The sequence below is a fragment of the Phocoena phocoena genome, chromosome 10 (genome assembly GCF_963924675.1).
Source record: "Phocoena phocoena chromosome 10, mPhoPho1.1, whole genome shotgun sequence".
Classification (NCBI taxonomy): Eukaryota; Metazoa; Chordata; class Mammalia; order Artiodactyla; family Phocoenidae; genus Phocoena; species Phocoena phocoena.
Genome location: NC_089228.1, coordinates 63,497,099 through 63,523,728, shown reverse-complemented (window position 1 = coordinate 63,523,728; position 26,630 = coordinate 63,497,099). Strand labels below are relative to the sequence as shown.

Below are 26,630 nucleotides of genomic sequence, written 5' to 3'. Positions count from 1 at the left end.
GTAAATCACAGTTGTTGAGCTGGAGCACCCGTGTCCAAATCCCAGCTATGATTTAGTAGCTAGTGACCTTGGATAAGTTTCTTAACATCTGTCTGTTTTAATTTCCATATATAAGGTAAACATAATGTAATACCTACATAATAGGTTTGTTGTGAAAACTAAATGAGATAATACACATTAAGGTTTCAGAAGAGTACCTGGCTTGTAGTGATTGTTATCTATTATTATTGTTGCAACTATTGCTACAGTTAAATATCCACAAACCCTTGTGGAGTATTAATAACATATTTTATTCTGCATTATTTGCCTGTTTAGATATTCCTTGGGAAAAAGTATCTTATAGAGAAGCATGGATATTGGATCCAGATGGACCTGGATTCCAAATCTGTTTGTTTTTTATGGGCTGTGGTCTTAGATGAGTCACCTGAGCTCACCACATCTTCTTTTCCTAATGACTCTTTAGTTATAGGGATTCTGCAAAATTAAATGAGGCAATGCATGTTATTCGCCTAGTCATAGATGTCAGCTCTAATTCCACATGCTGAGATGGCATTTTATTTTAGTGCTTATCCAGATACATTATTTTCTGGAGATGATAGCAGCACTGGATCAATAGAGAGACTTATAATTAACGACTTTAGTCATTAATTATAAAATTACAGGATTCTGCTTCAGTAGGTAAGCTCAAGTCTTGAAGGGACCAGAGACTTTCTTCTTCCAGGTCTGGCATTTTGATTTTTTTCTACTTGAACTTCTTCCTAAGGAATATGAATGTGCCAGCTTCTTACCTTCCTCACACCAGTTGCATGAAGGTTACACCAATCCCATCCATAAAATTCAAGGTTTTATTTTACTTGATTACCGTGTCTTCTTCTGTAAATCCTTTGGTCTTCTTTCCAGGGGACGAATACAGCCTGGAGCTGCGTGCCAGTTTCCCGCTGGCTCTGGGCGAGTGGGGAAGTTGCCTGAGAGCTTTTGAAGTGAGAGGAACCTTGAGTTTAGTTAAGCAGCTTGGGATCCAGAACAATATCAAAACTGGGCCTTTGGTTATCTATATGATACTGGTTTCTACAACTGTCTCACGCTCAACCCTCTCCCCCAAATACTTCCCAAAACTGAACTAGATTACTCTGAGTTTTACTTAAAACTCAGAATGTTGGGCTTCCCTGGTGGCGCAGTGGTTGAGAGTCCGCCTGCCGATGCAGGAAACATGGGTTCGTCGCGGAGCGGCTAGGCCCGTGAGCCATGGCCGCTGAGCTTGCGCGTCTGGAGCCTGTGCTCTGCAATGGGAGAGGCCACAACAGTGATAGGCCCATTCTGAGAAAACTCAGAATGTTTTATCATTTGATTCATTAACATCACTGTATTAGAAAGTGCAGGAAAGGGTGATAAGGTTTAAAAAAATGAAATTAAGATCAAGAGTATGGCCTTCTAGGTTTTCCATTATGGAGTTAAATTGCTGATATCACTTCTATTCAAAATATACTACTTTCTAAAAATTACTGCTAAATGTTATGTGTTCTGATCATTGTTTTTATGAATGATGCAAGAGAATGTATTGAGTTCAATTAAACTTATTGGCATAATATTTGTTAATTATGACACTATAAAAAAAGAATTGCTTTCCTTTGAGAATCAAGCAAAAATACCCCAAATATTTATACAATAGTATTCTTCTCAGGGCATGCTGCTAATGAGAAATCTATATATAACTTTGTAAAAATGAATGTTTTTAAGTTCTGAAATGATATAGCATATACTTGCCTATAATCTCTAGGCTGATATTTTACTGTGATATTTCTTTGCTTCTCATTCTAATAAAATATTAACATGATAAACTAATTTTTTTCTGTCAAAAACAAGTTGTTGAAGCATAATCACTGTTTTCTTCATTTGATAACATGTGGTTTAACTTGGTAGAACTAGTCTAAATTTATGTCACATTCTTTCCCCTTTTCAACTCCACTCTTGCTTTCTGGTTACCCCCATTCTAGCAATACAAGATCAAGTCCAGCTACAAGGCTTTTGCAGCAATCCCAACAAACACATTGCTTTTGGAACAGAAGGTCAGTGTTGGCTCAAAAGCAGAGTGAATTTTGGTGATGTTTTCTAAAATTGCTTATGTCATTTTTGTTATGTTTAAAAAAAATTCTGTTTTCAAGTTCTGCCTTTACTAAAATAAAATGCTGCTCTTAGTTTAAGATGACGTAGTGAAAGCATCTTGGATAGAATTGGAGACATCACTGATTTATTGGTTGAGTCTTGGTAGGAGCCTGGAGTTATCCAAGCTACTAAGCAGCTCTGAGAAACTTGATTCAGATTTGGGTACATCCCTGTCCTTTGGAATTTTAAATGGTCATTAATATTTAAGAGCTTCTACCTCTATTCACATTGATCAATAGAGTAGAGGTAAAATGGGGTTACGTGTGGGCAACTGGCCACCTTTGAAATTTGATGATTAATAGTGGCTTCCACAGGGTGGAAATATTATAGCCAAACATCCAACTTAGCCTCTTAAATCCCATCACGGTCTGAACATCGTTATCCATTTTCCTCAGCCATCGATCTGACCTCCATGAATGGGAGGGAGGGTTTGAGATCCCTTCCAATGACCCAGCTATTTTCACATGGCTCCAGGGCATTTTTGACTTGCTATTGAGTCATTAACTGTAAAATTACAGGATTCTGCTTCAGTAGGTAAATTAAATTAAAGCCCCTTGTTTCATAAGTCCATTACAAATACTCACATGAAGCCCCAGTGGAGGATCATATCAGAATTGAAGTGAAATCAATTACCAGGTCTATGACATGATACATTTCTTATGTTATTTTTATGATATTTATTTTGGCAATTTATCTTTGCATGAAGCCCATTTTTTTCTGTGCAATTATAGTGTTTCAAATAATGTTATAATTTGTCAAAATGTTAATGTTTGCAACCAGGTGGTATTTTGACCACTGGCTTGTGAGCCTACATTCTTGTTATTTTAGCATGATCTGGAGAATAAAACTTATATATTCTTTTGTCTAAAAAAGTAGGAATTGTTAGTGGGATATTCTAAGTGGTATATAGGTGAACATTTGTTGGCAATATCTCTTATATCATGTATCTCTGATAACAAATTCCCAATTATCCACCTGTGGCCCAGAGTCTATGCTCTATATATCTGAATGCCTTGAACTGGAGGTGGGAGGTGAGGGGGCCATCTGTAACTTTTTCTCTAGCTTCTCTTCTGAATTTTGACCTTCTATGGTTCATTGAAAGATGAGATGGGCATAAAACACCAATTTCAGGAGGTTTCAGGAGGCTTCAAGAAGTGACACCTTCACCAGATGCCCCTTATCCTATTTTCTAGAGTTAAATATTATGTGGAGTCATAGTAGAAGTGTTCCCTCACCATAGACCTTCTCCCCATTTCAGATGGACATTTCCAAAATCTGGTCACAAGTGCCTGCCTTCACAGAAATGGGAGAAGCTCTCCCACTCAGTAGCCAGGCAGAGAGAATAGGGGCTGTTCTGCCACAGTGTCCTTCCCTCATGCTGGCCAGCTCTCTTCTCTTCCAATTCAGTGGATTTTTGAGATTATAATCCATGAGGAATGATTAGCTTAATTTCAAATTGCATCACAAACTCATTTCATAAATGTCTATGGTGGTATCGCTTTGCATTGAACCTAATGCAAGTTCATTTGGGAGAGGTTTTGTGTTTTTAATTTTGAATAAAACATACTCTTCAGTAAAATTATTATTTTTATTTTTAGTACCACAACATGTAAATATCATGATATCTAGTTTAAAATATCTAAATTTAAATATCATGATATCTAATTTAAAATATCTAATAAAATTATCTAGTGTGGATAATGGTCTCTTGGCTAAGATGTTGGTTTTGGACAATAAATATTTGAATTCTTCAAAGGTCACAGGATATAACATGATGTTTGTTTTTCTTTAGAGCCTTTTATAATTTCACATTTTTTTTTTTTTGGCTGGCTTTCCCATGTTATGTATTCCTCAATAAGAGATTTTACTTTGTAAGAATTTTTAAATAACAAAAGTATTATCCCAAGATTTTATGAGAGTTTATTTCTATTTTCAGTAATATTTCTTGAATGGTATTGTGCTGTTTCTTTCATGGTTGTTGTTTTTAAAAAATAAATCTGGTAATTTCGATCATTTTGCCCAACTGTTTATACAATAGAACTCATCCTATGACATTAAAATCAAAGGGACTTATTTCTGAGTTGAGTGAGTAAATTAAAACTATAATCATCAGAGACATCTATTTGGGAGAGGATTAACATTTTGGAATATTTTAAATCACAGAAGCTTTTCTGAGATCCCTTTAATATCTTACAGAACAGCACAATTAGGGGGTAGGATGATGGCGCAGTGTCATCACAATATTCTGTTAGGGTCTGTGCTGTGGAACGCCTTGAAGATAGAAAAAGCACATTTACTTCATCTTAAGATAGATGGACAATTAATTCTCTCCCCCAACCGGATTTTTTACACCACATTCTGTTTTATAGCATATAGTATAATTAATGAGGAACCAGAATCACTTTAAAAAATAATACTATTTTTAAAAGCAAAATTTTCTCCAAATTGAAGTACAGGCATCCCTTCCAATCAGACATTAAGCTTTCATTGAATCCTTGGATTGGTTTCAGTTTTAATCACCCCTTGATGAAACCCATAATTTTCAAAAGAGTACATTTTGTTGGCAGGGGACATGAGGTTTCTGATACTTCAATTCTGTAATTTATTGTCTGTGTCAAACTTAAATTTATAGCTTATTCCATTTTTTATCTTTTTTCCCCTATGAACTTTTAGGAGGGAAGAATTTTTAACTAAAGCCTTAACTAAGGCTTTACAGCCATCATATTTTAATGTGTTGGTGTTGGGGTCTTTGACTTAATCTCCTGCCAATAATCATCTTCTCTAAGATTGAGATGAGGATGTAATACAAGTGATTATAAAACAGGAACAAAATAATCAGATGAATGTGCATTTGTGACTGTCCTTATTACAATATGTTCAACAATATACTAGACTCTGTAGAGGAAATAAGTTTGATATGGACATTATTTTTTAGTCTCAATGTGGGTACTGCTGTCCTTTTCAGAGAATGTTGAAGATCTCTCTCTCTCTTATTGATTAATTTTTCTTCTTAATCATCTGAGTCTGATAGCAATAGGTAAAAAGTTAAAATTAAACTGAAGGGCACATTTTAATATTCTAAATAAATGGATTATTATTTTTATTGAGCAATTGTGTTAAGGAAAGGAAAGATGAAGGGATATTTCCTTGAAATCAAATATTGCCAATATATATTGTCTCAGAGTGATTAATTTTTTTCCATGAAAGAATACACTTTTTCCTTGAAATCAAATATTGCCAATATATATTGTCTCAGAGTGATTAATTTTTTTCCATGAAAGAATACACTTTTTCCTTGTAAGTAATTTATCTGTTCCCTTCCTCACAATTATTTCTCAGGATAAAATCAAGGCTAGGGTTAGGTACTGTTTCCCAACAAATGATATTACTATGCATTTAACTCATAAGCTTAATGTGTTTGAAAGAATTTTAGAGTAGCTCAATTTTATAAATAGCACCTATAAATTATAGGATTAATTATTTAAATGAAAGTTACAGGAGAAAAATTATTTTATTTTTCCTGGTGGAAGGAGGATAAAGAACAACTGTTTTGAAGACAGTAGTAAAAACTGTGCTACAAAAATAGAAAGGTAAAGATTTGAGATATCTTGTCAATTGTCAAATCATTTTATTCTAAGTTGCCAGTTTAATTTTTTAAAACATGAGTTGGTAAACTCCAATCTGATTAAACATATGTCGTTGGGTGAGACTATTTTAGGATCTTTGCATGTCTCAAAAATTTAACAAAATCTGGTTACCAACTTAGCATATGGTCTAGACTAGAGAGACATCTCTTAATTTAGGTTTGTTCAAGAAGTAAATGTGTTCCCAATTTCTTTAACAATGGAAAAGTGCCCAGGACCCAGATCTATACCAATTGGTTCTTCTTGGGCAGTTGTCTACAATGCAACTATTTCTTTTAAGGCGCTTAGTAAACCATATTAAAGTATTGTTGTTTTTTTTTTTCGACTATAAACTATTTGAGAAAACCTAGTAGTTTTTGTTAAACATTCATTGAATGAATTAATTTAGTTTGCACCTGGGTAGGTCTCTTAAATTTCCAATTTTATTCCACACGATTTTAAAGCAATTTTTTGCTCATAGGATTGTAAAAATAAGGGGGCCTCGTATATGGCAATTAGGATGATGATAAGCTTCTTCCTTTAGGGTAGAATAAGCTTCATCAATTCTAATTCCATGGAAAAGATATAAAAGGCCTTCTGCTACAAGGAAAGTAAGTTGGTTTTAGACTTGGTAATTTTTAATGGTTAAAGAATACAATCACAATGGCTGCCATACTGAGTACTTTAGCATGTCAGACACTGAGCTAAATGCTTTACTATCCTCACAACTCTGTGAAAATTTTGATGCTCCAAAATGTCAACTAAATTTCCCAAAGCTGCAGGGCTAGTGAGTTGCTGAAATGGACCTTAAGTGGGATCTGATTATCCCCTAGCTTTTCCCTGTTCACCATGCAACAGTGACATCAATTAGCTTAAGTGAAATATTGAGCAAGAGGTGGTGTTTTGGATAATATTTTATTACTTGCTAGAATATATTTAAATCTTCATCAAATTAGAGCAGCAAAAGTTTTTTGTTTTTTGTTTTTTAATGAGGAACAGTTAAAGGGAATTGGAAATAGCTTAGTTCTGACAAGACTTGAGTTAGTGAGGGTTTACAAAGCAGCCCAATTTTTTGAGTTATTAAAAGAGAGGTGGCGAATTACAGTAGAGGAGGTGCTGGCTGGGAATCAGGAATACCCTTCTGATATACTTGATTAAATAAAGAAAAAGTCTGGTGGCTTTGCCATTAAGTCTTCAGGAACAGGTTTGAAACTGGCCGTAATGACTTGCCAAAACTCCCTTCCTTCTGTGTGAGAAGAACAGACATTTAACCCTCCAGAGATCTTGGGATTAAAAACACCAAGTAAATTTCCTCAATTCTTGAAATTTTTAAACCAATCATATGAAAATAATCTGCTGATAAATATTCCTAGACCTTTAAAGAAGCTGTAATTTTATATATTGGAGGGCTCTTTGGCTTACAGCATACATTTCCCCCTTTTCTTCAGATCTGAATGCTATTCAGACCTGAATCTCCAACTAGAGAATCAAAATGAGGTTTATTTAGATGAGAATATCTCCAATCCTACAAATGATTTTGTATTAATGACTGAAAATCAAGCAAATCTCTTGTAGTCACAGGGTTTATTCTACCAAATAGCTGGTCAGATTAACAAAGAATAGCAGTTTTGGGGTTTCTGCCTGAATTGTTTTTTTGGAGGTTAATTTTATCATTATTAAAATACAGTACTCGCCCATGAAATTTTTGAAATCCAATCCAGTTAGATAGTTCAGGCATCACAAAAAATTTACAAGCCCTTTTAGAGTATCCTCTCTATGGAAGGAGTTTACTTTCTAACTCTTAGAGTGCAACTAATTCATTCTATTTTCAGATTTTTAGAACTTAATCCTATTTCCAGAAAGAGCAGGTTCTAATCAGTCTGCTGATTCAATATATCTGACTTAACAGTGTTTGCAATTCCATGAGAGATGCTCCTTTTGGATGGGGAACACATATTACAGCGTGTGGTCATATATTCTCATAAAGACTTTGATTTACAATGCTTGCTCCTAGTTCTTACCTCTTAATTATAATGTCATGCTGAGCTCAGAAACTATTTTCTTCTAAAAGGAGATTCACTATGTCTTTTTTCAAAAACTGGGCCCCAAAGTTGGTTGTGCTGAGTAAAATATAACCACTTTTAATGAGACTATTTCTAACTATTAGTTAAGAATCTTTAAAAATAGGATTCAGGGCTTCCCTGGTGGTGCAGTGGTTGAGAGTCCGCCTGCCGATGCAGGGGACGGGGGTTCGTGCCCCGGTCCGGGAAGATCCCACATGCCGCGGAGCGGCTGGGCCTGTGAGCCATGGCCATTGAGCCTGAGCGTCTGGAGCCTGTGCTCCGCAACGGGAGAGGCCACAGCAGTGAGAGGCCCGCGTACCGCAAAAAAAAAAAAAAAAAAAAAAAAAAAAAAAAAAAAAAAGGATTCAAAGCATGTTCCATTTATGCCTCACTTGGCTATCAGCCAGTTTGGTAGAAAATATATGTTTTTTAAATAAAATCTTTAATTGGAGAATATTCTGAGAGAACTTCACTCAAAATGAATAAATCTAAAGAAATATCAGTACAATCCTGCCAGGCTAAGTTGTCAAAAAGCAATCTACGGTCAGGCTTCACGTTAATGGAGATTTAATATATTTTCTTTTAATACATTTTTGTACTACAGAGAAAAAAACCTACTTTTTATGGCTGCTAGAAGGAGTGGATCAAGATGATATATTTGACAGAGAACTCCTTGTCAATAAAAAAATCAATTCTAGTGAATTTCAAGGCTATTCAAACTTAGATTAATCCCCCTTCCAAATTTTAATGCAGTTCGAGTATTATCTCCATTTCAAAGTTTCAGCATTACTGACTGAATACTAGTTATCTTCCTTAATTTTCCAAGCATTCTGAGTAGATAGTTTTTTCATTCTTTGAGTAAATTTCAATACTTTAAGTAGCATAATAAAAGTTGTGTTTTCCTATAGTAATTTCCCACGAAGTAACCAAGATAATAACCCTATTTGATTTTGGCTGAAAAAATATTTGCTCATTATATTAACATGGATCACATACTCAGATCTTTGATGGTAAACACATTTAATTGAAATATGGGAAAATAAATTGTTACTTAAAATATTCAGAGTTTAAACTCCTTCTCTAGAGCATTTTACCAAGGCATATTAAGATCATATTCTTTCTATGATTCATTTATTCATTTAACTCCATTTATTTGTCAGTCTGCCCTTTCAAGTCATCCTAAAGATCTTTACTGAAGACATGTCATGTGTTCTACCCTTAGAACGCCAAGATAAATACCATAGTTTCCTAATTGTTATAGGACAAATGGTCCAGTAGAGAGGAGATACAGTTGAAGAGTAATGATGATACAATATGCTTAAGGCATGTATGGAATGATGCAGTGCCCCAAGGAGGGAGGGGCAGATTTTGCCTGGTGCAAATGCCAAAATATATTATAAAGGAGCTGGATTAGGATTTTTAGGATGAATACGAATTCTAAGTGAGCTGAGGATGGAGGAGGGATAATCTAGGCAAAGTTAATAACGTGTGCTTGGAAGGTCAGCACAAGTTCAAAGAACTCAAGTGATCCATTGTGGTTAAAGAACAGCATGCAAGTGAGGAGTGGGTAGAAGGTGTTGTTGGAGAGCAAGGAAGAGCTAGACCAAGGTTCTCTCCTAAGGAGTTTGTTGTTAATCCTGGTCACTAATTAATTTTTTTCTTCTTCTTTTTTTTTTTTTTTCCTTTTTTAACTTTACAAGTATTTTCTCCCAGCCTATGGCTTTTTTTTTTTTTTTTGAGTATAATTGCTTTACAATGTTGTGTTAGCTTCTGCTCTACAATGAACTGAATCAGCTATATGTATACCTATATCCCCTCCCTCTGGGTCATTAATTTCTGACTTTACCCTTCTCTGTAATGATCGTCATAGTTAGAAGCCATGTGTAGTGTAAAGCCTAAAATTAAAGCCCAATACTACCTGCTTGGCACCTGGTAGAATTGGGAGGGCCTCAGCTGGTCTAATTGCAAGCTCACCTCCCCACTCTGCTCCCCCAGATAAGGTCCCCTAACCCTCCCTATCAAACCGACCAGGTGCAGTGCCTACTTATTCAAACAAGCCGACCACACCCTTCTAAGGAAGCAGGGACGCCTCACTCTCTTGATCCTACAAAACCTGCCTTCCACAACCCCTGTTGTTCACTGTTCCCCGAGCACAGCTCTTATGTGGCCCTAATGGAATGCACAGTTTCTTCCCCTGGGCCGTGACCACCTCTGACTATTAAACTGCTGTTGATTTCACCTGTCCAGTGTCAGGTGTCATGTATTCGGCCATCCCCATCACCACAGAGTGGGAAGCCCTTCCCCTCCCCACCAACAGGGTAAATAGGAGGTGATTAGAACACCATGTCAAGGAAAAATTAAGCTGTCTGAACACCAGCAAGGAGTTATCTTTACGACATCTTCTGTTCCCTGCTATTCATTACTCATGATTAATCAAAAATAGAGAGGATGGGCTTCCCTGGTGGCGCAGTGGTTGAGAGTCCGCCTGCCGATGCAGGGGACACGGGTTCGTGCCCTGGTCCGGGAGGATCCCACATGTCATGGAGTGGCTGGGCCCGTGAGCCATGGCCGCTGAGCCTGTGCATCCGGAACCTGTGTTCCACAACCGGAGAGGCCACAACAGTGAGAGGCCCGCGTACTGCAAAAAAAAGAAAAAAATATATAGAGGATGGAGGAGGAGAGGAAAAGAGATTTTTTTTATGGTAGGAAAGAGGCAGTCTCAAGAGTTTCTATTAGGTTATCATAGCCAATATTTTATATTTTATTTAATGCAGAGAAATAGATTTTGAAAAAATGATTTTCAGACAGTACTTTCCTTTGTGAGTTATTGAAATAAGGGGGATAGCTTAACATAATAAATGTTTATTTCCTCCCCACAACACAGTGAGGTATAGCTCAACTTGGCCATTCAGTATGGCTCTCTGTCGGTGACTCAGTGATGTAGACTATTTCCATTTTGCATCTTAGGTATATGCTAATAAAAACATTTGGTTGTATCGCGCAAAATAGAGATTAAGACACAAAGCACTATTAGGGATATAGAAGGTTACCTCATAATGACAAACTTTTAATTCATGAGGAAGGTATACTTCTAATTATGAATGTAGCTAATAAAATGGTTTCAAACTACATTGAGAAAAATTGCTAAGATCACAGGGAGAAATTAACAGACTCACTACAATTCTGTGAGATTTTATGGTGACTTTCAATTAATTGATGATTTTCAATTATTAATAGAATAAAGAAAAAGAGTAGTAAAACTAAGATGATTTGAAAAAAAATGAAAAATCGTGATCTGATAGATACACACACACACACACACACACACACACACACACACACACAGCTCTGCAACCAACAGTTAGAGAATAGATGTTTTCTTTAACATAAATGGAATATTTACAAAAAACTAATCATGTCTTATACCATAAATCTCACACTACATAAGAAATGGCTATTTTGAAAAGTTCTATGGTTATAACTAAATAAGTAGGAAATTTAAAAATTGGGGGAAAAAAACCCTTATATTTTAAAAAAATTAGAAAGAAAAACTACCTTAATGGAAATACCTAAAAATGTGTTTAGAATTGAATGACAGTGACCATACAACATATCACAACTTGTAGAATGCAACAAAAGGGATTCTTTGAGGGAAAATAGGATAAATCCAAAGAATGTAGAAGGAAATAAATAGTAAGGATATGAACAGAAACTACTGAAATGGAATGTGAATATGCCAAATAAGATCAAAGTCAAAAGTTAGTCCAATTAAGAGATTAGAAATGGATAATTCTACATGGAACTTGATTAATAAAAAAGCAGGTGGACACAAATAATTATTAGAAATGATGAAGGGGATGGACCAAGATGGCAACATAGGCAGCTTCTGAACTACTCACCTACTAGGGACACATTGAATATAAAGCTGCACATGGAGAAATTCCCTCAGAGAAATCCAGAAACCAGCTGAGTGACTCCAGCATCTCAGATTAATAAGAAAATACCCATTCGAAACCTGGCAGGAATGGCTGAGATACATTCTTGTCATCAACCCCATCCCTGGCACAGTGCCAAACAATTGGGAGGGAAACCCCAGCTCCCAATTTTGCCCTGAGGTTGTAGACTGTACATCTAATGTCCCAGCTTTTAAGGCTCCCACCCAAGGGACAAGCCCCCAAAATACCTAGCTACAAAAGCCAATGGGGCTCGTGCCCACAAAAACTACGAGACTCCTTATATTGGAGATACTAGTTCCACAGGAGAAAGTAGGCAGTTGTGGGCAATGCCTCCAGGTCAGAGAATAGCTCATCAAATGTTTCAAAGATATTTCTTCTTGGAAACATTGAGACATACAGGGCTTTCTTTGAATTCAGACTTTACTACATGTATATTTGACTAAAATCCTCACATGAGAACTATTTCATTTATTATCACTAGGCACTAGACGAACCAGTCAAGACAGAGAGCATCTCCAAGGACAACACATTAGATCCACCTCTGGAGGTAATGGCTTCAGATCACCTCTGCTTTTGAAATGCAATCCCGAAACTCATTGCTAACCCAGTACCTGGTTTCAATTCTTCCAGTTGTGTTTCCCTGAACAGCTCAGGCAGCAAACTGAAGAGCTCTGTGCTACCATTGATAAGGTCTTACAGGATTCCTTGTCTATGGTAATGCCTTAGACTAGACCGTGCAATTCAAACCTTTGCTTTGCTTCACTTCATTTCCCTCTGCTTGGCTAGGATGGATGCATCATAAGCTTGTCCTTTTTTTTTTTTTTTCCTAGCATTCTTCTGATTCTCCTTCAAGTTCCCTACAGACATTTTTGGGTTCTGACACAATGAAAGTATGTATGTATTTAATATAATTTACTGAACCATAATATAGAAATATTAATGATTTTTAAACTGCAGGTCAAGGCCCAGTAGTGATTTGGGAAATTAGTGGATAGCAACTAGCATTGTGTTTTTTTTGTTTTTTGTTTGTTTATTTGTTGTTAGCAAACAGCATATTAAAATAGAATAATAAGAATGTAAACTATCAATCAGACTGTATTATTCCAAGCAGTGAGTAGGTATTGTTGACATTTATTTCAATTCATTTACATGTACAGGTATAGGCATGTGTATATAGGTTGCAGTAAAATCTATTTCTAACTGTAGGTCAAGTTCAAAACAGTTTGAAAGCCAAAGTATTAGACTGTGTTGTTATATGTTGGCATTTAGGATATAGAAATGTATGTAGAATTTGTGACTTATTCTCATCCCAAATCATAGCTTCAGTCCTTATGTAATTCAGAGCCCTTACACTTGTAGAAACTGAAAATGAGGTAGACTAAAGTAGTGTTAGTCTTAGAGCTTTCACACTGGTATTATTTCTGGAATTCTTTTCTTTTGGTTAACTGAATTTATTTCATTGTTCGTTGACTCAGAGGGACAGAATCCTGGATATTTTAGACCATTTGAGAACTACTAAAGCATTGTTATAATCGAATATTTAAGTACTCCCTTCTTATCATGTAGTCTTTTTCATTTGTTGGGATAAAATATTACATTTCTCCAAGTTTTTTTTTTTTTGAATGCTTTGTACAGATCTACTTACCCAAATTTCAAAATGATTGTGGTTTTTCTTTTATTGATAATTGTTAGGTATTTTTGGTCAGTCTTATTTTCTCTCTTGGAATTAGTATAAATACTTTTTGCATATTCTTTTTCAAAATTGGACATTGTATGTATAAAGTAGATTTTATTGAATTTTACTTATTTAAAAAATTTTATTAGAGTTGATTTACAAAGCTGTGTTTAAAGTAGATTTTAAATGTACAGAATTGCCTATAACTAAAACAGTATTTCTAATTTTCAATTGGAACATTATAGACAAATATCCTTTAATAATGATGTAGAAGCCAGGTAATCACTCATTGTCAGTATTATTATATTTTAGTAGAGAGAACCTGCAAATGGATAGCTATAGCTTCTCTATTTGTAACCTATTTTGTATATTCTTTAAGTCTTTTAATCTAAAGATAGAAAAGTTTGATTTGCCAGAGACTATATAAATTTTAAATGTATTTTTTTCTCATTTCATTTGTTGAACATATAAAAATACCCTATATTACATTAAATGTAATAGGAATAGGACTTAAGTAACATGTGAGTAATAACCTGTATTATTGATTTATTTAACAAATATTTAACACTTATAGTGTTAAAGATACATTATTCTAGGCCATTCAATTTAAGGCAATTTTTCATTTAACAAATATTTATTAGTACTTACTATGGGCTTGGCACTGTGAGGTACTATGGTGATAAGTGTGAGCAAGGCAGAGTAATCGGAGAGGCGTATTTCTTTTTTTCAATTGAAGTAGATTTACAATGTAGTGTTAGTTTCAGGTTACAGCACAGTGATTCAGTTATACAAATATACATATATGTATTCTTTTTCAGACTCTTTTCCCTTATAGGTTATTACAAAATATTGAGTATAGTTCCCTATGCTATACAGTAGAGCCTTGTTGTTTATCTATTTTATATACAGGAGTATGTATATGTTAATCCCAGCTTCCTAATGTACCCCTCCCCACACCCCCTTTCCCCTTTGGTAACCATAAATTTGTTTTCTATGTCTGTGGGTCTGTTCTGTTTTGTAAATAAGTTCATTTGTACTTGTTTTTTTTTAGATTCCACATATAAAGTGATATCATATGGTATTTGTCTTTGTCTGACTTACATCAGTTAGTATGATAATCGTTAGGTCCATCCATGTTGCTGCAAATGGCATTATTTCATTATTTTTTATGGCTGAGTAATATTCCATTGTCTATATGTACCACATCTTCTTTATCCATGCATCTGTCAACAGACATTTAGGTTGCTTCCATGTCTTGACTATTGTAAATAGTGCTGCAATGAACATTGGGGTGCATGTATCTTTTCAAATTGGAGTTTTCTCTGGATATAAGCCCAGGAGTGGGATTGCAGGATCATATGGTGGTTCTATTTTTAGTTTTTTAAGGAACCACCATACTGTTCTCCATAGTAGCTGCACCAATTTACATTCCCACCAACAAGGTAGGGGGGTTCTTCTTCTCCACACTGAGAGGTGTACTTTGGATATAACGATCTGAAAGTAGGATTCAAACTGAGACCATGAGGGAAAGAAGCCAGTCATAGAAAGATCAGGGAGAATGGCTTTCAGGAAGAGGATTAAGCACGTGCAAATATCCTGGCAGGAAAGAGCTTAGTGTGCATGAAGAAGGCCAGTGTGGTTGCAGTGAACAGTGTGAAATGAGGTGAGAAAGGGGTGTAGGGACGGCGAGGATACTTACATGCCATGCCATGAAGTTTGGATTCCAGGGAAAATGGGAAGATATAAAAATATGGGGGGGATAATATGAAACCATTGAGAAAGCTGGCTGATGGCTGCTGTGATGAGGCTACCGAGGTCAGAGGAACCATGATGGTGGCCTGGTGCAGAGGAGCTGCAGAGAAGCACTGAGTATGAAAGAGATATTGCAGCCTTGCTTGGGTTTGGATGTGTGCAGAGAAGGAGAAGAGAATCGTGGAAGAGCTCCTGCTCTTTGCCTCGACGGTAGACAAACGTGAAGGAGGCTCAGTGTGGTAGAGGGAAGAGGGTTATGTTTATTTGGATAAGGTAAGTTCAAGATGTGTGTCAGGGGGGCCTTAAACCTGTGTGGCTGGAGCTGGTATGAGAGATCAGGGAATGACTGGTATGTCGATGCTGTGGACACCCGGTACGGAGCTCCCAGGAACAAAATATTGCAGGTCCAATCAAGGAGAATGAAAGTCTATTGTGCTCAGAGCAGTGTGGTAACATGGAAGCTACAAGAGCACAGTGTTTAAGAGAGTGTGATCGTGGTGATTGTTGCCAAGAAAAAGAACAAATAAGGCTAGAGAAGTGTTCATAAGATTTGACTTTGATTTTGAAACTATATTGCTATTGCTTATGTGTTTATTCTCATCATTTTGATTTTTCTAGCCTTTATTAGCCTATAAAGTCCTTGTGAACCTGAGGCTGTTCTTTTTAGTCTCATATGAAAATTGTGACCTTATATATTGATACATAACATATATGTAATTTTTAATTCATGTTTTCCTAGATGTATCTTTTATTACTTTTTTCTATTATTATTATTTTTTACTATTTTCTATTACTTTATTTTTTTATCTTTTTGTACACTCATCTTATTTTCTTCAAGACAACATATTTCTGGATATCACTTTTATATTTGATCTGAAATTCTGTTTATCTGGGACCTTAAGCCATTAGCAATTACTGTAATTCTTCTTATATTAGGACTAATATCTCCCATCTTATTTTATATTTGCTACTTGAAATGTTTTCTTTTTTGACTTTCCTGCTTTCCTTTGGATATTTTGATATTTACTGGTTTGAAAATTTTACTTTGCTTTTTTGTTACTTTTCATATTTACCTCTAAATTATTAAAGACAATAATTATGCTTATTTTCCTATCAATTTTAAAGCTTACATATATCTTTTTCTAAACTTAAGTACCACAGGATTTTTCACTTTCCTGTTGTTTTTAATCAAGATCTATCTATCTATGCATATGTATGTAGACGTAGTTTGTTAGTAGTTTTTGGACTTCTAGATCTGAATTTTATATGGTTATATTTTTCTTGATTTCTTCTTTATTTAGACACATACTTTATTTAGATCCTTATTTCTTACACATTCATAGCTTTCTCCTGGATTTATTTTTCTTCTTGTTGACCTCTTGGTTGTATTCAATAAGGTCTTTTTGTATTGATTCTATTGCCTGTGTTCCTGAGATTATCATTATTTTGCCCTTTCTTTTATTTATTTATTTATTTTTAGTTAAATTTATTTATTTATTTTTTAATAGATCTTTATTGGAGTATAATTGCTTCACAATACTGCGTTAGTCTCTGTTGTACAACAAAGTGAATCAGCCATATGCATATATGTATCCCCATATCCCCTCCCTCTTGAGCCTCCCTCCCACCTTCCCTATCCCACCCCTCTAGGTTGTTGCAAAGCACAGAGCTGATTTCCCTGGGCCATGCTACTGCTTCCCACTAGCTATCTATTTTACATTTGGTAATGTATATATGTTGATGCTACTCTCACTTTGCTCCAGCTTCCCCCTCCCCCACCCACCATGTCCTCAAGTCCATTCTCTTCTATGTCTAAGGCTTTATTCCTGCCCTGCCACTAGGTTCATCAGTATCATTTTTAAAAATTTTAGATTCCATATATATGCGTTAGCATATGGTATTTGTTTTTTTCTTTCTGACTTACTTTACTCTCTGTGACAGACTGTAGGTCCATCTACCTCATTACAAATAACTCAACTTCATTTCTTTTTATCGTAATATTCCATTGTATATATGTGCCACATGTTCTTTATCTATTCATCTGTGGGTGGACATTTAGGTTGGTTCCATGTCCTGGCTATTATAAATAGTGCTGCAATGAACATTGTGGTATGTCTCTTTTATTTAAGAATTTTAAAAATTATGTATTTATTTTTGGCCGCATTGGGTCTTCATTGCTGCATGCAGGTTTTCTGTAGTTTGGTGAGTGGGGGCTACTCTTTGTTTCAGTGCGTGGTCTCCTTGTTGCAGTGACTTGTCTTATTGCAGAGCATGGGCTCTAGGCAGGTGGGCTTCAGTATTTGTGGCACGTGACCTGAGTAGTTGTGGCTCGCGGGCTCTAGAGTGCAGGCTCAGTAGTTGTGGTGCACGGGCTTAGTTGCTCTGCGGCATGTGGGATCTTCCCAGACCAGGGCTGGAACCCGTGTCCCCTGCATTGGTAGGTGGATTCTTAACCACTGCGCCACCAGGGAAGCCCACATGTCTCTTTTAGAATTATTGTTTTCTCAGGGTATATGCCCAGTAGTGGGATTGTTGGGTCATATGGTAGTTCTATTTTTAGTTTTTTAAGGAAACTCCATACTGTTCTCAATAGTGGTTTATCAATTTACATTCCCACCAACAATGAAAGAGGGTTCCCTTTTCACCACACCCTTTCCAGCATTTACTGTTTCTAGATATTTTGATAATGGCCATCTGACAGGTGTGAGGTGATTGGTCATTGTAGTTTTGATTTGCCTTTCTCTAATAATTAGTGATGTTGAGCATCTTTTCATGTGCTTCTTGGCCAGCTGTATGTCTTCTTTGGTGAAATGTCTATTTAAGCCTTCTGCCCATTTTTTAATTGGATTGTTTGTTTTTCTGATATTGAGCTCCATGGGCTTTTCATATATTTTCGAGATTAATCCTTTGTCCATTGATTCGTTTGCAAATATTTTCTCCCATTCTGAGGGTTGTCTTTTCATCTGGTTTATGTTTTCCTTTGCTGTGCAAAAGTTTTAAGCTTAATTAGGTCCCATGTGTTTATTTTTGTTTACTATTTTGTTTTCTATTTTGTTTTTATTAATCTAAGAGTTGGGTCCAAAAATATCTTGCTGTGGTTTATGTCAAAGAGTGTTTTTCCTATGTTTTCCTCCAAGAGTTTTATAGTGTCCAGTATTACATTTAGGTCTTTAATCTATTTAGAGTTTATTTTTGTGTACGGTGTTAGTTAGTGTTCTAATTTCATTCTTTCACATATAGCTGTCCAGTTTTCCTAGCACCACTTATTGAAGAGGGTTTCTTTTCTCCATTGTATGTTCTTGCCCCTTTGTCATAAATTAAGTGACTGTATGTGCGTGGGTTTATCTCTGGGCTTTCTATCCTTTACCATTGATCTATATTTCTGTTTTTGTGCCAGTACCATACTGTCTTGATTACTGTAGCTTTGTAATATATTTTGAAGTTGGAGAGCCTGATTCCTTCAGCTCCGTTTTTCTTTCTCAAGATTGCTTTGGCTATTTGTGGTCTTTTGTGTTTCCATATGAATTGCAACATTTTGTGTTCTAATTCTGTGAAGAATGCCATTGGTAGTTTGATAAGGATTGCACTAAATCTGTAGATTGCTTTGGGTAGTATAGTCATTTTCACAATATTGATTTGTCCAATTCAAGAACGTGGCATATTTCTCCAACTGTTTATGTCATCTTTGATTTCTTTCATCAGTGTTTTATAGTTTTCTGAGTACAAGTCTTTCGCCTCCTTAGGCAGGTTTATTCCTAGGTATTTTATTCTTTTTGTTTCAGTGGTAGATGGGATTGTTTCCTTAATTTTTCTTTCTGATTTTTCATTGTTAGTGTATAGGAAGACCAAAGATTTCTGTGCATTAATTTTGTATCTTGCGCCTTACCAAATTCATTGATTAGTTCTAGTAGTTTTCTGGTGGCATCTTTAGGATTTTCTATGTATAGTATCATGTCTTCTGCAAACAGAGTTTTATTTCTTCTTTTCCAATTTGTATTCCTTTTATTTGTTTTTCTTCTCTGATTGTTGTGGCTAGGACTTCCAAAACTATGTTGAATAGGAGTGGTGAAAGTGGACATCCTTGTCTTGTTCCTGATCTTAGAGGAAATGCTTTCAATTTTTCTCCATTGAGTATGTGGTTTAATGTGGGTTTGTCATAAATGGCCTTTATTATATTGAGGTAGGTTCCCTCTATCCCAATTTTCTGTAGAGATTTTTGTCATAAATGGGTGTTGAATTTTGTCAAAAGGTTTTCTGCATCTATTGAGGTGATCATATGGTTTTATTCCTTAATTTATTAATATGGTGTATCACATTGATTGATTTGCATATATTGAAGAATCCTTGCATCCCTGGGATAAATCCCACTTGATCATGGTGTATGATCCTTTTAATATGTTGTTGGATTCTGTTTGCTAGTATCTTGTTGAGGATTTTTGCATTTATGTTCATCAGTGATATTGGTCTATAATTTTTTGTGTGTGATATCTTTTCTGGTTTTTGTATCAGGGTGATGGTGACTTTGTAAAATGAATGTGGGAGTGTTCCTCACTCTGCACTTTTTTGGAAGAGTTTGAGAAGGATAGGTGTTAGCTGTTCTCTAAATGTTTGATAGAATTCACCTGTGAAGCCATCTGGGCCTGGACTTTTGTTTATTGGAAGATTTTTAATTACAGTTTCAATTTCATTCCTTGTGATATGTCTGTTTATATTTTCTAACCCTTCCTGGTTCAGTCTTGGAAAATTGTACCTTTCCAAAAAATTTTCCATTTCTTCATAGTTTTCCATTTTATTGGCATATAGTTGTTTGTAGCAGTCTCTTATAATTCTTTGTATTTCTCTGGTGTCAGTTGTGAGTCCTCCTTTTTCATTTCTAATTTTATTGATTTGCATCCACTCCCTCTTTTTCTTGATGAGTTTGGCTAAGGGTTTATCAATTTTGTTTATCTTCTCAAAGAGCCAGCTTTTAGTTCTATTGATCTTTGCTATTGTTTTCTTCATTTCTTTTTTTTTTTTTTTTTTTTGCGGTACGCGGGTCTCTCACTGTTGTGGCCTCTCCCGTTGAGGAGCACAGGCTCCGGACGCACAGGCTCAGCGGCCATGGCTCACGGGCCCAGCCGCTCCGCTGCATGTGGGATCCTCCGGGACGGGGGAACGAACCCATGTTCCATGCAACGGCAGGCGGACTCTCAACCACTGCGCCACCAGGGAGGCCCCTTCTTCATTTCTATTTCATTTATTTCTGCTCTGTTACTTATAATTTCTTTCCTTCTACTGAGTTTGGGTTTTCTTTGTTCTTCTTTCTCTAGTTGCTTTAGGGGTGGTGTTAGATTGTTTATCTGAGATTTTTCTTGTTTCTTGAGGTGAGATTGAATTGCTATAAACTTCCCTCTTAGAACTGCTTTTGCTGAGTGCCATAGGTTTTGCATCATCGTGTTTCCATTGTCATTTTGTTTCTATGTATTTTTTAAATTTCTTCTTTAATTTCTTCAGTGATCTCTTGCTTATTTAGTATTAGTAGTGCACTGTTTAGCCTCCATGTATTTGTGTTTTTTACAGTTTTTTTCCTGTAATTGTTTTCCAGTTTCATAGTGTTGTCATCAGAAAAGATGTTTGATATGATTTCAGTTTTCTTAAATTTTCTGAGGCTTGATATTTTTTATTTTTATTTTATTTATTTATTTATTTATTTGTGGTATGTGGATCTCTCACTGTTGTGGCCACTCCCATTGTGGGGCACAGGCTCTGGACGTGCAGGCTCAGCAGCCATGGCTCACGGGCCCAGCCGCTCTGCAGCATGTGGGATCCTCCCGGACTGGGGTATGAACCTTCGTCCCCTGCATCGGCAGGCAGACTCTCAACCACTGCGCCACCAGGGAAGCCCTGAGGCTTGATTTTTGACCCCAGATGTGATCTATCCTGAAGAATGTTCTGTGTGCACTTGATAAGAAAGTTTATTCTGCCACTCTCAGGTGGAATGTTATATAAATATCAGTTAAATCTATCTGGTCTATTGTGTTATTTAAAGCTTTTGTTTCCTTATTTATGTTCTGTTTGGATAATCTGTCCATTGGTGTAAGTGGGGTGTTAAAGTCCCCTACTATTGTTGTGTTACTGTTGATTTCCCAATTCATGGTTGTTAGCATTTGCCTTATGTATTGAGGTGCTCGTATGTTGGGTGTATAAACATTTACAATTGTTATATCTTCTTTCTGAATTGATCCCTTGAACATTATGTAGTTTCCTTCCTTATCTCTTGTAACGGTCTTTATTTTAAAGTCTATTTTATCTGATATGAGTATTGCTACTCCAGCTTTCTTTTGATTTCCATTTGCATGGAGTGTCTTTTTACAACCCCTCACTTTTAGTCTGTATGTGTCCCTAGATATGAAGTGGGTGTCTTGTAGACAACATATATACGGGTCTTGTTTTTGTATCCATTCAGCCAGTCTGTGTCTTTTGGTTGGGGCATTTACACCATTTACATTCAAGGTTATTGTCGATATGTATGTTTATTATCATTTTCTTAATCACTTTTGGTTTGTTTTTGTGGGTCTTTTTCTTCTCTTGTGTTTCCCGCCTAGAGAAGTTTCTTTAGCATTTGTTGTAAAGCTGGTTTGGTGGTGCTGAATTCTCTTAGCTTTTGCTTGTCTGAAAAGCTTTTGATTTCTCTGTGGAATCTGAATGAGATCCTTGCTGGGTAGAGTAATCACGGTTGTAGATTTTTCTCTTTCATCACTTTAAGTATAACCTGCCAGTCCCTTTTAGCCTGAAGAGTTTCTGCTAAAAAATCAGCTGATAACCTTATGGGGATTCCTTTGTATGTTATTTTTTGTTTTTCCCTTGCTGCTTTTAATATTTTTAGTTTGAATTTAATTTTTGTTTTTCTGATTAATGTGTGTCTTCATGTGTTTCTCATAGAGTTTACCTTGTAGGGAACTCTCTGTGCTTCCTGGGCTTGGGTGACTTTCCTTTTCCATGGGAAAGGATTATAGTGGGAAGTTTTCCACTATAATCTTTTCAAATAATTTCTCAGACCCATCTTTTTCTCTTCTTCTTCTGTGACCCCTATAATTTGAATGTTGGTGTGATTAGTGTTGTCTCAGAGGTCTCTGAGCTTGTCTTCAATTATTTTCATTCATTTTTCTTTATTCTGCTTCTTGGCAGTTATTTCCACCATTTTGTCTTCCAGCTCACTTACTCATTCCTCTGCCTCAGTTATTCTGTTATTGATTCCTTCTAGTATATTTTTCATTTCAGTTATTGTATTGTTCATCTCTGTTTGTTTGTTCTTTAGTTCTTCAGACCTTTGTTAAACATTTCTTGTATTTTCCTAATCCATGCTTCCATTCTATGTCCGAGATTCTGGATCATCTTTACTATCATTACTCTGAATTCTTTTTCAGGTAGATTGCCAATTTCCTCTTCATTTATTTGGTCTTGTAGGTTTTTGCCTTGCTTCTTCATCTGTGACATATTTTTTGCCTTCTCATTTTTTTTTTTTTTTTTTTTTTTGATGAGTGGGATTGTGTTCCTATCTTACTTGTTGTTTGGACTGAGGCTTCCAACACTGGAGTTTGTAGGCTGTTGGGTATAGCTGCATCTTAGTGCCAAGATGATGACCTCTGGGACATTACTCCAATGAATTTTCCTTGGGGTCTGAGGTTCTCTGTTAGTCCAGTGGTTTGGACTCAGATCTCCCATCACAGGACCTTTGGCCTGACTCCTGGCTTGTGAACCAATATCCCACAAGCTGTGCAGGGCAGCAGAAAAAGAAAAAAAAGAACAATAACAAAGTAAAAAATAAAATTAGACTAGGAAACTAACAGATATGTTAGAAAGAATATAAAGATAAAAATATAGATGAAACAAAAACCAGAAGGCAAAACAGAACCACAATAGTAAGAAAGAGGAGGAGAAAAAATCCAAAAAGGTGGAAATGGCCTTAGCTGTGGAAGGCGTGTCCTAAGCAAGGGTGGGGTTTGAGCAGTGGGTGGGATCTATGCTTAAGACCCACAGGGCTGGCAAAGGCCCTGGGAGGTATGGGGGGTGGGGCTTAGGCTTAATGGAACAGAAGGGGCCCAGGTGTGCCTCCTACCTCTGGTCTCAGAGAGCAGGGGCCCTACCTGGGAGCCCAGCAGGCTTCTCAGGCTCAAGTAGGCAAGGCAAATGCCCTCTGTGCCTCTCCTTCTCCTCTGGTCCTGGAAGGTCTCTCCCTCTTGCCTCTCTTGTTCTCCCCCCAGCCTCCATCCTATGCCCCCAGGACCAACGTAGCCCAGAGGGTGACTCTGAATGCTTAGGACATGGCCCAAGAGCCAGGCAGACTTCCCCAGCCTATTGGGCAGGGGAAACTCTGGGTGCACTCCCCCCAGCCCAAGCCCCTGAGGGTCCCTCCACTTGGGAACCCCTCCCCTCTCTCAGCCACCCCTCAGGGCCACCCATCTTGTCTGGCCTCCACTTCTCCTCCCCCCTCAGTCCCCCCACATCCTACCAGTTCGCTTGGGGGCTCCTCTCATTTCCTTGGGCATCGAGGTCCCCCACCAGTGTCCAGCACGTATCCTAGTTGTGGGGAGACACGAACTCCACATCTTCCCACACTGTCATCTTGACTCTGCCCTCCCGTCTTTTAAATTATGGTTTTGCTGGATGTAAAATTATAAGTCCCCTCTTTTCAGCAGTTTTTGCCCTAGGTTCTTTTTTTTTCAACAACATAACTTGTGAAGTATTTTGTCAGCATGATATTTACTCCTCTGCTACAGAGTGATCATTTACAGAGTGGCACTGTGATCTTTTAGAATTTTATATTTATCTGTGATGTTACTGATTTTTCCTATTATGTGTCTAAATGTGCTTTGTTTTTCTCTTATGTATCTCTTTGACCTTTCATCTGAAGTTTTCACTCTTTTTTCCTCCCTTACATTTAAGATAGTTTTAGTCATTATTTTTTTTCAAACACTTCTTTCCTCCTAGGACTCTTACTAGACTGATTTTGTCACTTTTGCTTCTGTACTCTATATCTCTTAATCTTTAAATATTTTCTTAATTTATTGCTTCCTAATGCCTCTAAGAGGATTCGTCAATCTGATATTCCAGTTCAAGAATCTGTTCAGTATCTACTATATTCTTCAGTTTCTATGTTCAGTTCTTTACTATAGCTTATATAGTTCTGTTTTAAAAGTCAGGTTTATTGAGGTATAATTTACCTACTGTAAAATTTTCCTTTTTATTATACAGTTCTATGAGTTTTGACAAAGCATAGAGTTGTGTAACCTCCACCACATCCAAGATATAAAACTTCCATCAAAAGAAAAAGTTTCCTTGTGCTCCTTTGTAGTCTATTCCTCCCTGCAACCCAAGTGCACTTACATGTATCCATAGCTAATTTCTTATTTTTTATTGAAATATAGTTGATGTACAATATTATTTCATAATTTTTAATGAAATCAGTTAGCTTAATTGAGAGAGTTTCCTCAGCCATGTTTTGCATCTCCAGTACAAATTTAGAGAAAATATATGATACGGTCCATCCAGGTTTTTGTTGTTGTTGTTAGTTTTTGCGAGTTTGTCACAAGGAGAGAAGGAAGCAAGATAAATTAAGGTACTATTAAAATGGCTGAGAATATGAAACATGTAATGAGAGAGGCAGTAAAGCCATAATGGAGCTGGGAAATCTCATTGATTTTGAAATCTCAGTGAGGCTGAAGAAATGTTGTTTTGGGATATTTGAGAAATGAAGATGGTAGATGAGAAGTAGAGTTCTAAGAGGAGGATGTGAAAATGAAATTTCAAAAGTTTTCCATTTTATTTGTGAAGGTGACATCTAGGGATGGTCCTGGCAGCGGATGATTGAAAAGGAGTGGATAAGAGTATCTTTGGAGTTGAGCGGCTCAAAGAATTGAGGGGATAGAGACTTCTGTGTGAATTTTGAAATTGCCAAAATTACATAAGGAACTATTATGATCCATGAATGAACATCATCAATAAATAAGATAAAACTTCCTAGAAAGCTGATCAATAACAGCAATGAAAAAAACAATAAAGTGATAGTGTTTAATGAAATAATTTTCAAAGGGACAGGGGGTTTTGTAAAGAAAAGAGGGAGCAATGGTTAGAAAGTCTTAATAGGAAAGAAAAAAGGTGAACATATTTATCCCAGAAGTTGAATCTTTTAACATTTTCTTGATTACTTCAGTAGTGTAATTGTTTTTATTTTCATACAGATGCCTACAACTCTTCCAAGAGCAGCTGGTCGAGAAACCAAATATGTAAGTCCTTTCATAATTATATATACTGCTTTTTATTTTATTTTATTTTTTTTTGCGGTACACAGGCCTCTCACTGTTGTGGCCGCTCACGTTGTGGAGCATAGCTCCAGACTCGCAGGCTCAGCGGCCATGGCTTACAGGCCCAGCTGCTCCGCGGCATGTGGGATCTTCCTGGACCAGGGCACGAACCCGTTTCCCCTGCATCGGCAGGTGGACTCTCAACCACTGAGCCACCAGGGAAGCCCCATACTGCTTTTTTAATGGGTGCATGTGCATGCTTTGGAGGAAACTCAATTATATAGTCATTTAAATTGAATTAGTTGAATTTTTCATAAATGGAAGGGGTAGGATGGTATGATTGGCCCAGAGGTGGAAAATCACATTATGTCAGGTAAGTTTATTGAATAAATTCCTTCTTAAGTGAGGTCTCATTTGATTAGTTTGGCTGAATCAAACAGAATTCTAACACCTGCTTTCTGTCTTTCTAATTATCAAGGCTTAAATGACATTTTCATTTCTGTAATGGTTTATCATGCTTATTATGAAAGAGTCAACTCACATAGCTGAAACATTAAGATTTGTCTGTTTCTAATGGGATTGCCAATTTATTTGATTTGGACTAGTTTGTTGCTTTCTTTCATTTAAATTTTCAAATAAATCGATTTCCACCTATGAGCAAAAATATAGTAATAATGGGTACGTAGGTATAGACTCACACACTTGATTCAATTAATTGTGGAGATCTGGCTCCAAACATCCTAGATGCACACTCACACACATAGCCTCATCCCATTCCTGTTCTTTATTTACCTAATAATCCATCATGTAGCCAACTTCTGCTTCTGACCCAACATATTCTAGTATAAGCAAGATTGTTTCATAAGCAAGTGTTTAGCTTTTAGTTTAAAACAAACCAGTAAACTATTCCCTTTAGTTTATACTTCATGTTTTCTACTATGTAGTTTTCATCATCATCATCATTCAGAGTCAATAATTAGTAAATATAAATTTTGTGACGTATCTTCTTTGCAATTTATACATTTCTGCCTTCTTTAGGACCTCCCTAAGGCAGATAATAAATTGGGTGAAGTTACTGAGCTTCATCACATTCAGAAAATAATGTTTGGAAGGTA

At 36.4% G+C, this 26,630-nt stretch overlaps 1 protein-coding gene across 1 annotated transcript in view; it reads left to right on the top strand.

The window, feature by feature from the left end:
• MLIP (muscular LMNA interacting protein) overlaps window positions 1-26,630 on the top strand; it is a 113,368-nt gene that overhangs the window by 32,509 nt on the left and 54,229 nt on the right. The window contains exons 5-9 of the mRNA XM_065885943.1: window positions 1,995-2,066; window positions 12,287-12,352; window positions 12,436-12,519; window positions 12,636-12,695; window positions 25,453-25,497. Coding sequence (XP_065742015.1) covers window positions 1,995-2,066; window positions 12,287-12,352; window positions 12,436-12,519; window positions 12,636-12,695; window positions 25,453-25,497 — 327 coding nt within the window. The remainder of the gene's footprint in view (window positions 1-1,994; window positions 2,067-12,286; window positions 12,353-12,435; window positions 12,520-12,635; window positions 12,696-25,452; window positions 25,498-26,630) is intronic.